Genomic DNA, 14,071 nt, shown 5'->3' with positions numbered 1-14,071 from the left:
CCAGGCACCCCAGTAAGTCATCTTCTAGGGAAGGGCAATAGGCAGTCTCATACACATTGCTATTAAAGTGTATTGGAACAATCTTAAAACAAAAACACAGTAACTTCGCTGAAAATAATAAAATGCCTTGGCAATTTATGTAACAATAACTTCACTTGAGGAATTTATCTGAAGGATGTTCATGTCAGCATTGTTTACGGTGATGAAAAAAACTGGAAACCACCCTAAACGTCTAATAAGGAAGGACAGATTAAGTTAATAATGTACATTCATGTGATGAAATGATTCTATTCTGTCCTCCCTGGCTACAAAGAACCCTAAGATGGATTCCACGAGAATCTTAACAGCATCTGGGAACCAATAATGTATTAATAGAGGACTGATTAAGTCTTAATTACTTCATCGGAAAAAAATGGACAATAGGGTATTATGAGAATGGGATAAAGCACGTAAAAAGTCTTTAGCACTGGTCTTGGCATAGAGCAGGCTATTCAGTAATTGGTAGCTGCCATTCTATTATTATTAAATAACAAAATAAACTGTTCTTAACCTAGAAAAAAGGAACTATAACCAAACTGCAATTAGTTATATCAATGAATGAAAAGATTATACATAAATTTTGTGTTTTTCTCCTTGCTTTTCTGTATTTCCCTAATTATAAAAACAATTTCTGGAAACTGAATAAAAATAGGAGTGGCCCTCATAAGACTTGTTAATAAGCATTATAAAAAAAGAATTTCAAGGGTCTCAAACCCTCTTTACACTAGCCCAAAAACAATACAATCATCATAAGCTGAGTAAGAAAGAAGCTTCACTTAACTATAGGATGATCAGAAAAAAGCCATTAAAAAAACCCAGAATGAATAGTGACTTCCTCACTATCTCCCAAAGGCTAAAATTTCCTGTTTCTTCACAGTGATTTTAAATTCCTTTAGCTTCATTTGAGGCAGGCAGCCTCAATTTGGGCTATTTCCAATGACTCTACTCTAGCAAAGACTTATGCGGGAAACAAACAAAAAAAAAATCTCATTATTTAACCTATTGTTTTTTTCTCACATAGCAAACTCATCAAGTTACCTGTAGGGCCATAGCTACAGCTGCATTTATGTTACTATTACATGGTGAAGCACTATTTGTCCTTGATGGCTTTGCAGTACTCGGGGAAGAAACTGGTATAGTTGTCTGGTTGAGAACATCCTTCTGAACAGTGGAATCCTCTATTGGATCCTTTACTTGCTGAGTTGTGCTAAGGAAAAGAGAGCTTGATATTAGACTTAATACAGCACACAAAAACACCTAAGCAAACAATCAGAAGAAAAAGTAATTTCAATGTGGAAGATCTTCTATACTGAAACTGTACCTTAGTGCGGGAAGCTCAGCGGTACATGGAGGACTGGTACTCATACTGAGTTGCTGGGCAGAGGTGCAGTCTGTCTGTTCATCCTCTGCAGGCACTGGGCAACTAACTCTCAACTCTTCGTTATCCTTAAAGTAAAATCATATTTCAAAATTGATTTATATCAACACTTCTTCAAAGAAGATATACAAGTGGCCAATAAGCACATGAAAAGATGCTCAACTACCATCAGTTATTAGGGAAATGCAAATCAAAACCACAATGAGAAACCAACCATTTCACACTCACTAGGATGGCTATAATCAGTAAGACACACAATAACAAATGTTAGTGATGATATGGAGATAAATGGAACTCTCGTACACTGAGGGTGACAACGTACAATGGTGCGGTCATTTTGGAAAACAGTCTCACAGTTCCTCAAAAAGCTAAACATAAGAGTTACCATGTGACCCAGCAGAATATATGTAAGAGAAAATACATGTCTACACAAAAACTTAATACACAGGGGCGCCTGGGTGGCACAGTCGGTTAAGCATCCGACTTCAGCCAGGTCACGATCTCGCGGTCCATGAGTTCGAGCCCCGCGTCGGGCTCTGGGCTGATGGCTCAGAGCCTGGAGCCTGTTTCCGATTCTGTGTCTCCCTCTCTCTCTGCCCCTCCCCCGTTCATGCTCTGTCTCTCTCTGTCCCAAAAATAAATAAACGTTGAAAAAAAAAAATTAAAAAAAAAACAACAAAAAAACTTAATACACAAATGTTCATAGTAGCATTATTAGGTTTGGGTACAAACCTGAAAGCTCATCAACTGGTGAATGGATAAACAAATTGAGGTCTATCCATATAATGGAACATTACAGTGCAATGAAAGGAAGTACATACTAGTACACACTACCACAATGGATGAACCTTGAGGACATTATGCTATGTGAAATAAGCCAGTCACAAAAAGACAAATATTATATGATTCCACTTATATGAGATACCTCGAGTAGTCACATTCATACTAAGTAGAATGGTGGTTGACAGGGGCTGAGCAAAGGGGACAGAAGTGGGTAATGGGAATTGCTGTGTAAGGGTATAGTATTTTATTTATTATCTACTTCTTTCAAATGTTTTTATTTTTAAGTAATCTCTACACCCAACGTAGGGCTTGATCTCACAATCCAGAGACCAAGAGTAGTACACTCTACCAACTGTCCCGGCCAGACACCCCCTACAGCATTTTATATTTACAAGATGAAGAGTCTTGGGGGCACGTGGGTGGCTCAGTTGGTTAAGCCTCTGACTTTGGCTCAGGTTATGATCTCACAGCTCGAGAGTTCGAGCCCCATTCGGGCTCTGTGCTGACAGCTCAGAGCCTGAAGCCTGCTTCTGATTCTGTGTCTCCCTCTACCCCTGCCCCTCCCCTGCTCATGCTCTCTCTCTCAAAAATAAACAAACATTAAAAAAAAAAAAAAAAAAGACGAAGAGTCCTAGAGATTAGAAGCACAACAATGCAAATGTAGTTAACACAACTGAACAGTACACACTAAACAATGCTGAAGATGGTAAATTTTATATTTTATGTATTTTACTACAATTAAAAAAGAAAAACAGTAAGCCCTAGAAATTAAAATCGATTGATGCAATACAAATTTCAGCAGGTTTAAAGGTAACATTCAGAAAAACTTTGTAGAAAATATAGACAAGTACAAAAATAAATATTAGGAAAGCCAAAACAACAAAAATTAGAGATTCAACCTACAAGGTGCAATATCAAATTAAAAGTTCAAGAAAGAGAAAAAAGAAAGGTGAAGAATTTATCAAAGACACAACACAGGGTGCTTGGGTGGCTCAGTCAGTTGAGTGTTCAACTTTGGCTCAGGGCATGATCTTGTGGTTCGTGGGTTTGAGACCCTCATTGGGCTTGCTACTGTCAGCACACAGCCTGCTTCGGATCCTCCGTATCCTCCCCTTGTCTCTCTACTCCTCCCCTGTTCATACTCTCTCTCAAAAATAAACAAACATGAAAAAAATACATAATACAGGAAAATTTTCTAGAAGGTAAGAACAAGTTTCCAGATTGAAAGGGTTTCCCAAGTATCCACAGCAATGAATTAAAAAAAAAAAAAAAAAAAAAAAAAAGAGCCACAACAGGGTGCCTGGGTGGCTCAATCAGTTGAGCATTTTGACTTTTATTTTAGCTCAGGTCATCTTCTCGTAGTTCGTGAAATTGAGCCCCATGTTGGGCTTTGCACTGACAGAGTGGAACCTGGCTGGGACTCTCTATCCCTCTCTCTGCCCCTCTCCTGCTCACGCATACGGGTGCATGCTCTCTCCCTCAAAAAGAAAAAAAAAAGGAGCCATAGCAAGATATACCTTCATAAAATTTCATAGAATAGAAGGGTTAAATAAAAGATCCTAAAACCTCTAGAGAGGGAAAAAAGAGGTTACAGAACTATCAGGAATCAGAATGATAGATTTCTGAAAAGAATCTCTGGAAGACAGATCATTTCCTAAGCAAGATATAAAAAGAACAAACCATAAAATAAGATTAAGAACTTGTTTTCACTTACAAATACTAAAGACTGAAAACCATAGGTAGAAAACATACATAACTGACAAAGGATTAGTATACAAAATAAATTTTTTAAATTCCATGAATCTGCAAGATAAGAGATAACCCAACAGATAAAGTACCAAATACTTGACTCTGCAAAAGAAGAAATCAAACGGCCAATAAAATATGAAAAATTAAATTTTAAAAGATGCCCTACCACTCAGCAATTCCACTGTGTAATACCCTTAAAATAGGGTCATGTATGGTTTGAACATTCATAGCATAATTGCTTATAATGTCAGACAGAAAGACAGCTCAAGTGTCCAATAGCAGAATAATGACATTCTTACAACAGAATACAACAATGCAAAATGAACTAGTCATCTGTCTCAGCAGTGATGAATTTCACACAACAGAAGAATACATACAATTCCATTTATATTGTGTTCAAAACAGGCACAACGAACAGTATACTGTATATTAGGGGTTGACAAACCAAGGCTCACTGGCCAAATCTAGTTTATGACTTTTGTTGGTACGGCCTATGAACTAAGCGTGGTTTTTAAGTTTTTAGCATGTGGCCCACAAAGCCTAAAATATTTACTGTCTGGCCCAGCTCTACAGAAAAAATTTCCCAACCTGGAGTGGTAAAACTATAAAGAAAAGCAAGAAAATTATTATTGCAAAGTCAGGATGTTTATCTCTGATGGGGAGGAAGGGAAGGAATAGGAAGAATTATAAATAAAGGGGGAGACAGATGGCACTGCTAAGATGTTGATGTTTAACGTCCACAATTGTGGGCTGGGATTACAAGGGAAGGCACACTTTATTATTCTTCTTCTTTAAAAATATGTGTGTGTGAATCACACCTCAACAAATCTGAGAAGCCATCAACTGTAAAATGCACTATTATTTTATGGATTACTAAGAAAAAAACAATGCCACTTAAACTACAATAACTTTTAATTATAGGGCAGCCTGATTTTCAAAGGTGGAAAACATGAAAAAAACGTCTATCTCAAGACTGATTAAATAACTACAATATTGCACATTATTTTTTAAAAGGGAAGACAAAAAAATACCTTCAAAATTCCACGGGAAAATGATTTCTAATACAGAACTCTACACAAATAAGATACTGATCAAATATGAGAACAGAAAAACATTTTCAGAACGCAAGATCTCAAGAAACATACTAAAACCCATTTATTCAGGAAGCTCAGGAAGATGTGACCCACCATAATACAGGAAAGTAAAACAAGATTAAGAAAAAGAGAGGATGCAACAAAAGAGACTAAGGAAAATTCCCAGGATGATGATGGCAAAAGAAAGCCCTAGCTACAGGATTGTGCATTGTGCAGCCAGCCACTGAGAGTACAAAAAGGAGAAATAATAGCAATTTTCTGAACTGAAGTTCAGTTATGAAAAAAATATGTAATATTGAGATGTGACTTACAAATGATGGCATATCCTAATATAAGTGGCAATGCTTTTACTTTCTTAGTGACACTAAAATAACGGGGCATCTTACAATGGATGGTATCCCAGATATGACGCAGTACAATATACAGGGAAGATGAGAAAAGTATGTTGGTTTAAGAGAACTAAATCCTCAGCTTCTAGAATGGGAAGTTAATAGACATTGAAAATTGGAATGTCAAGAAACAGCAGTATATTGGAATGCCTGGCTGGTTGTCAGGGGAGCATGTGATTCTTAATCTTGGGGTCATGAATTCTAGCCCCACACTGGATGTAGAGATTACTTAAAAAGAAGAAGAAAAGAGATATCAGTATAACCATGTTATATGGGGAAAACAATAGAAGAAAAAGCTAGAGTTGAAGTGGTTGCAGGGAACTACTATCTATTTTTCATTATAAGCCTAGATATACTATGTACATGCACACTATGAGATAAAAATGAAAATTGAATTAAGAAGAAAAAGGGAAGAAAATGAGAAATCTGTGTGGTGTAAGGATTTTACCATAGGAAGAGGTCTATACTCAAAAATATTTTAGGATGGGGCAGCCCAATCTTTTGACATCAACTCTCCACTACTGGAAAGCCTGAGTTTAGCAAACTAACTTAGGATCCCTTTACATCATTGGCTAATTACAGGCACTTCAGCGCAAACACCACTTTCCACCAGCTTGCATCAATTAGTTCTACCAAGCTGAACTGTACAAAGACGTGCAAAAATGAAGCAACATTTTATTGGCCTGTGCAGCTTTATCATAAATCTTTTAATAAAACTCAACGTGTGCTGAAAATCCCATGAATAAAAACTGCCAGAAATACATATTAGGTGCAAATAAAATTTTAAATAATAACTCTGGAAACAAAGGCTGACTATGGTCCCATAAGGTAAAAGACTGATGCTTCAGTGTTTACCTTTTCTTTGTAGACACCTTTAACAACATCAGACATCCTACTCTCCAAAACAAGTTCACCTGGAGTTCTTGATGAACTTCCAGGTAAAGGAGGAAAATTTGAGGCTAATAAATCAAACTTTGGCGTTGGAGCCTTTGCTTCAGCTGATGAAGACTGGGGTCTCTAAAAGACACAAATCATAAAACAGGTCACATGCCAATCTCATTCTCTAATCCTGTACCACAGAAGCTAAAAGCTGCAAGGAAACAAAACTCTAAAGCACAGAACTGTTCGTTCTCCTATAAATTCTTGGCTTCTCATTTCAGTTGAGCTCTCGTTTTTTTTTATCAAACCTACTTACCTTTAGTCAACTCCCTCTCTTGTTTCTCTTGCAAACTCTGCTACACTCCATAAGCCTTTTTTTTTTTTTAAGTTTATGTATTTTGAGAGTGTGTGTGTGCACGCGTGGGGGAAGGGCAGAGAGAGAGATCCCAAGCAGGCTCCACACTATCAGCACAGAACCCAACGTGGGGCTAGATCTCACAACTGTGAGATCATGACCTGAACCAAAACCGAGTAGGATGCTTAACCAACTTAGCTACCCAGGCACCCCACACTCCATAAGCCTTTTAACCAATCTCTGCTATATGTTTTCTAAATTTGCGGTAACTTCCTTAAAAACAAAAACCTATTTACCTATAGTCTCAAGAGAGAACAATAATATCCTTTCTTGAAAATCTGATCTGCCCTTCCACCCACCACCCTACATACCCTCTGGCAAGACTCTCACTTGTACTTCCTCTACTTTCTATTTCCTCACCTTTGTACTCATCACCACTAAGATTGCTTTGACAAATCATCAAAGTCTTCCACAATGCAAAAGCTGACAGATTCTCCCCCCTACCCCCCAAACCTCATGTAGCACCTGGTATGGTAAATATTCTTTCCTTCGGGAGCTCCTTCATTCCTCCCTTAGTTTCTGTGATACCTCTTCCTCCCAAATCTCAGATCTCACAATCATGTGTTTGTCTCTCTCTACCCACGCCTTTTGACGCTCTTAGTTTCCATGTGGTTACTACTCTTTTCACTTCCATACTCTCCCTGTGGGATAGCAATTATACATGGCTTCAGCTACTACCTATATGCAAACAATCTTTCAAAAATTTTTTTCTCAAATTTTTTTTGACTTTAGTTAACATAACCTATTGGTTTAAGGAGTAGAATTCAGTGAGCCTTACAACAATCTTTTTCACTTTGGGGGACTTTCTGGTTACACACCACTGAAAACTTACCAAAACTCATTGAATTGTATGTACACTTTCAATATTTTCAACTTAGACCTTTACCTGAAACCTAAACATCCATTTGTCTACCAGCCATTTCTACTCAGATTTTGGATACTTCAAAGAGCAAAATAAATAATCTCATTCTTTAGCACAAAGCTACTATGTTCTCAAAGTTCTATTCTTGACCATTCCTCTATTTAAATCACTCTCTCTGCAGAGTCCTTTGAATGATTTCATCTACTCTTATGATCTCAATTACTTTGTGTAAGCTTACAAATCCTAAATTTTATCTCTCGCTAAAACCTCCTTCCTGCACACAAAGGCACCTCCACTCTGCCTGTCCTACTGGAGAACATGTTTGTCTCCTTTTTCTTCACCCCAAACTTCAGTCCTCAATGTGGGTATTTTCAACATATTAAATGGACTTTGAAACTAATCTCCCTCTCCTCCATTGTTTAGGGTCATCCGAGGATTCATGTGGACTGCTGCAAGTTATTGCCATTCACGGCTGCTCATGGTATACAGAAAGCTATAACAAAAAACAGTACTGTTTTAAAAGTTTGCCCTAAAGACTATTCTGTGTTACAATGCAATACATTTTCTTCTTTGAACATACTTATCTTTTCACTACTTATATATACGTAATATGCTTGTACATATATTACATGTACCCTATAAACTATATATATAAAATTCACTACTACACATTTAAAGTAAGCATCGTACCACAAACTTATGATTTATCTGTAAACTCTAGGCAGGGTTTTCTTGAAACCTCTGTGTGTTCCTATATCATTCCGATTCCTCAACTTTTGCTCCCAGTTAAGAAATGGCAAACATTTCCCATGAACAAATCATAAAAAAATTAAAACATGATTAATTTAAAGCTAGGTAAGTCAAAATTCAAATAAAAACATGTCTAGGGGTGCCTGGTGGCTCTGGTGGTTAAGTGTCTGACTCTTGGTTTTGACTCAGGTCATGATCTCACGGTTGTGGGATCGAGCCCTGCGTCAGGCTCTGTACTAGGCATGGAGTCTGCTCTCTCTCCCACTCCCTCTGCTCCTCTGTTGCTCAGACTCTCTCAAAAAACAACAAAAAAAAAACATGTCTACAACTATAAAAACTTTTCAGATCTGTAAGTAGTTTAGAAAATTAGTGGACAGAAGAATAAGCAGAAGGTAGAAAATTGCCCCCAAGTGACAATAAACAGTTTAAGTTTCCAACACCATCCAGAGACCTTTAAAAGTGAAGGATGTACTTTATCAAAAAAAAAAAAAAGTTGGCAAAAAATCATATATTTGTAGGGCTATCAATAAATAAAACTTTTTTTTTCAGTTTCTGTCCGAGTGAAAATTGGCACAACCCCTACAGAAAGCTGTAAGTTGGCAGCAACTAACTGAATTGTGACCTAGAAATCTCTAGAAAGGGATTCTCCTTCATATGTTATTGAACACACAGGAAATGATGGCTGTAAACTACTTAAATGTCCATTAATAAACTAATAAAGTTTCCATTGATTATATTCATTTTTTGATTTTTAAACCATGTGAATATATTAGGGATTCAAGTAGTTTTTAAAACACATGAGCAACATAGACCAAATCCCTAGCTATACATGTGCTTTAAGGTCAGGGAGTGGCAGTCATAGTAGGTATTTTAAGGTCAAAGCACAGGTTCTATTTACCTTTGCCTAATACTATATTCAAAAAAACAAAAACCTGGAAAGGAAAGACAGACCACAAGCAAATGTCATAGTAAATCAGAAAAGAAAAAATAAATGAACAAATGTACAAAGGTAAAAAAGAAAAAAATACTTACTGGGACTCTCTCATCTTCTCGTCGTCTTCGACCTCTGAAAAGAGTTCTCCTTTTAGCAACGACAAAAAAAGGTGGGGATGATGGGAGGGGCAACTCATACGTTTTGTCAAATATATATATATATGTATATATATATATATATATATTCTACTGAAGATGGGTGAACTTTTAGTTTAAGTAATTCTACTTTCTGTATCTCCACTATTATGAAGAGATGAATATATATTCTTCTGAATGGATCCTAAACTAATCTACCAAAAACTTCATCTACTACCACCAACACGACTAAATAAGATGGGCCCATTTTTATTAGGTAGTGCTCCTTCCACACCAGAAGCATATCATTATTCAGTTTTTTTGGTTTCATTCAGGCTGACTGGGCAATAATGTATAACCCCATTCCCACAGTTTAGAATTTGTAAGAAATTAAAACTAGAATGCAGATAGGATCTTATCTTTCTAAGCTATTTTCTTCAGTGAACCATACAGAACTTCAGAGTAACTTTATAAAACCTCTGACTCAGAGCTATATTCTATATGGGCACTATAAATTTTGTAATATTTATGAAAAACCATTAACCCATATTATGTGAACACTGTATTCATTTAACATAAACATACACCAATAGTTAAAACAAAAAAAAATCACTAGATCATGTTCTTCAAATACTCATATTATGAGCAAAGAATTTTCATATACCATATCTGTATTTATTCCGTATTTCCTTACCTGCCCCTACCATAGTCCCCATTCTGTTCCATCTGTAAAGGGGGAGTTTCTTTTGGAAGATAGCTTTGCTCCTGATGCCCTGTTACTGTAGGGTTATGCCGTTCAGTTGGAAAGTTCCTTGAACCAGATCTGTTTAACTGTCCATCCCCCAATGATACAGAGCCCTCTGCTGAGTGCTCTGAACCACTCGATGACCTAAAATGAGGCTTCACACTATAAGAAACATAAGATCACATACATGAGAGGATAAATCAAAACAGAAAATCTTTCCTCTTAATGGTAAAAACTCTTATTTGATAGGCTAAGTTAAAAACCGCCTTCTACTGTATTCTGATTTTCTATAAATTAAACATAAAAGTGTCACATTATAAAAATGTAAACTTATGTCCCAGATGTATTATTTTTAAAAGGCAAAGAATTTTTACATTTAAAAAAAGTTATTTGGAGAGATTTGGGTTAAGATCCAAAGTTCTTCAAAATATAGGTACTTCTACCTCAATACTCAAAATACAAGTAGGATTTTACCTAATTTAACACCAGCTGCAGTCGTGACACATATAAATCAGTCAGGCTTTAAGCTCATTGGTAACTCTATGCCATACATTCTCAACGGGGCAACATCACCCCAAGTGGGAGTAAAAAAGGTTCTGGGATGGGGAGAGGGACAAAAGGAAAAAACAAAAAACCTCATCTTACTCTTTTTATACGTAAAGTATAGATATTCATACATTACATAAATACATATACAATAATCTCCAGCACTAAATTTTCATAGGGAAAAATTAGGGGGTGAAAAAAATCTAAAAAGGCTCTTTAGGGGAGTGCCAACGAAAACAAGAGAAAAAGTGCAATGTATTAAAATTCTAGCTTCTTAATAAGTTCATTGCTCAAAGATCCTTATGGGTGGGAGGGCGGGGAACGGGACAACAGCTAGGAAATATAATGCAAGTAATAGCCTAGTGTGATTTCATGAATTAGGTAGGGAATTTGGTAAAAACAAACAAAAACCTAAATAACTGTGAACAAAAGTAGCTTTTATCTTGGATGATGGGTATAAGCACCCAAATCTCCTAATAATTTGTAAGAGGATAAAGCTAGGGGTCAGGTAAAGGAGAGGCTACAGTTTAATCAAGAGCGAAAACACCTAAAGTAAGCCCAGGCAACTGAGGATCTTGGCTCAATAGATTTTACAAGGTAGTATGAGATTTATATTCGGCCCCTTACTTGTAGTTTATATATTCAATTTTTACAGTCTATTTTCATAGTTATAAATTTATATTAATAATACTGTCGATTCCTGGTTCTCTGAATAGAGATTTAAAATCTCAAAATAATTATAAACCCAGCAATTAAGCATTAATTCCAACAACATCTCTAGTTATCCTACCTTATTCTTTACAGAAAATAAAAAATTAGATTACTATTAAACTTAAATGTAAAAATCAGGCTACAAAGTTAGGCTGTTTCATGTAAGATGTTACTTTTCAAAATAATTACTTTATGTCAAAATAGATTTTTTAAAAATTTTTATTTATTTTTTTAAAGTAATCTCTACACCCAACATGGGGCTCAAACAATCAACCCTGAGATCCAGAGTCACATGCTCTACCGAGTCAGCCAGGCAATCATCAAAATAGATTTTTAACAGCAATGAAAATGATAGTATGTCAAGAAACACAAAGTAATTTTCAAAATATTTATATTATCCATCCTATCTAAAAATGACCTCATGAGGTAGATATGCCGTTTATGTATCTGTTCAGAAACTATTATTCACCTAAATTTGCTCACTGTATTTCAGTATAACTAACAGATTAGTTATTAGGTTGACACAGCCCTCAGATCTCATAATCTTACCCTTCACCGAGAGGGACTTACAATCTCAGTCTAGGCAAAAGATAAAAAGAAAGATAAAAGAAGTAAGTGATAAAAGACGGAAAGGAAGAAGTGATGTGATAGAAAGACATAGAATGAAAGGTAGAAAAATGCCCAGACTTCTGAAAGTTAGTCCTAGTCTCTCCAAGTAGGTCTAGTGATCATCACTGGGCCGTTACAAGGGTCATATAATAAACTGCAAAGGGGCTTTCTAAAAGTTACTTTCTCTGTGACTGATAACTTTAAACAAACAAACACAGTGGTCTTGTGTTGGTCAAAAAGTTCTTTTAGTTTCATCTGTAATATCTGCATTTTATAAGAAGAAAGTATTTGTGTATAATTTTTGTAACTAAAAATTAACAACCTGTACTGGTCACAGGTATGAAAAGGAATTGTACGTGAATGGTTTTGAAAAACAAGCAAAACCTGTCCTGTACCTTTAAAAGCAGAGGCACATATCCTTACAAGCAAGGATAACTAGACTGTCATTCTTGGCTTTCTTATCGTAATTTCACCCTTTTTATCAAGAAAGCACAGCAAACAAAAACAAGTGACGGTAAAGGAACACCATGAACCTATTTAATACATTTTTTAGTTAAAAATATGCAAACCACCAGTACTTTTAGCTAATACTGAAATACTGCTTTTAGTCTACAAGAAAGAGGTCTATTCTATTTCACTGTCTATAGCAAAATTCACTCCTTAAAAAAAAAAATGAAATCAATAGATAACCTATTTCTACAAAGCTACCATTTCTAATCAGGAGAAATCTGTATTTTCTAACAAGTGAAGTTGTAAGCTGTTATTTGCTCTACTTAAATTATTTTTAAGAAAAACTTTACCGTCTACGGCCATACCACCCTGAACGCGCCCGATCTCGTCTGATCTCGGAAGCTAAGCAGGGTCGGGCCTGGTTAGTACTTGGATGGGAGAAAAACTTTACCAACTATAGCAGAGGAAAGGAAATGTTCTAATCTCAAGTCTGCTGATAATAACCAGCCAATGTAACCCTAGCAAGATTTTTGTCTTCTTCAGCTTTTACTTTCTTCATCTGTAAAATGAGTTAAAACTATATCATAACAAAGGTCTTCCCAGATTTAAACATCATTATCTCTACGTGTTCATGGAAATTAGTCGTTCTGAAAGCAGGATTGGGATTAAAGGACAATGTGTGAAGCTCCCTGTACCTTTCTACTCATATGTCCTAGCAATACTTGAATTTTGCGGGTGTTACTTTATTACCAAACCAAAAACCATCTTTAAGAGCACAATAATCCTTTGAATTATAAAGAACCATCCATCGTTGTTAACAGAAAGAGATCTCATTTGAAACATCATAAAGCAGTAAGAATAGGTATATGTAGTAAAGTTTTCCTAATGCTCGTAAACGATCTTCAAATGCTTTAACCAATTGTCAGTGAGTACAAACTGTGTGAGTACAAAAAACTGATTATGAGAGGATGATACATTATGAATGCTTCCAGAAACCACTAAGAACAACACTTAATACCGTGAGTCTTCTTTCTCAGTGAGGCATGTTCCAGGAAAACCTTACAAAAAAGAATTAAGTTCCTAGAAGTCATTTTAGAAGAACATACCCCATGTGGTCTCCTTGCCAAAAAGAACCAACTGGGAGAATGAGATCTAGCAAGAGAAAATCCCTGAAAAGAAATAATTAAAAAAACAAAAACCCAAACCTAGGAGGCTCACAAAATAAGCAAACAAGGAACAATAAATATAAACTATTAAATAAATCTAAGCCACCATAGAAGCCCATTTTTCTTTGGTTACTCATACTCTATCAAAAATCATAATATATACCAAATTACTGAGATTATCAGTTGACATTTATACAAAAATAATTAACACTTAACAGACTTATTAATCTTTTATATGATAGCAAATAGTTTCCAGAGTTCTCAATAATTTATCTAGAACACTTTTTAAAGTGCAGGCTTTACATAAGAGACTCTTAAAAACTGAGAACAAACTGAGGGTTGATGGGGGATGGGAGGGTGGGGAGTAGGTGATGGGCACTGAAGAGGGCATCTTTTGGGATGAGCATTGGGTGTTGTATGGAAACCAATTTGACAATA

At 35.9% G+C, this 14,071-nt stretch overlaps 1 protein-coding gene across 12 annotated transcripts in view; it reads right to left on the bottom strand.

Annotated features, from left to right (window-relative positions):
• The window catches only part of LARP4 (La ribonucleoprotein 4), a 66,064-nt gene that overhangs the window by 2,942 nt on the left and 49,051 nt on the right, over nucleotides 1-14,071 (bottom strand). For 8 of the 12 annotated variants that reach the window (XM_019834914.3, XM_011283925.4, XM_019834917.3 and 5 more), the window contains 5 exons: nucleotides 10,101-10,313; nucleotides 9,371-9,419; nucleotides 6,288-6,449; nucleotides 1,361-1,485; nucleotides 1,078-1,246 (listed from right to left, as the gene is read on the bottom strand). In XM_019834914.3, coding sequence (XP_019690473.1) covers nucleotides 1,078-1,246; nucleotides 1,361-1,485; nucleotides 6,288-6,449; nucleotides 9,371-9,419; nucleotides 10,101-10,313 — 718 coding nt within the window. Of the gene's footprint in view, nucleotides 1-1,077; nucleotides 1,247-1,360; nucleotides 1,486-6,287; nucleotides 6,450-9,370; nucleotides 9,420-10,096; nucleotides 10,314-14,071 lie in introns of those variants that run through there. The other 4 variants (XM_011283926.4, XM_011283928.4, XM_011283929.4 and 1 more) reach the window with 4 other exon arrangements.

The sequence above is a fragment of the Felis catus genome, chromosome B4, assembly GCF_018350175.1.
Source record: "Felis catus isolate Fca126 chromosome B4, F.catus_Fca126_mat1.0, whole genome shotgun sequence".
NCBI classification, from domain to species: Eukaryota; Metazoa; Chordata; class Mammalia; order Carnivora; family Felidae; genus Felis; species Felis catus.
The sequence above is the reverse complement of the archived record's forward strand: the minus strand, read 5'-3'. Positions and strand labels throughout refer to the sequence as shown.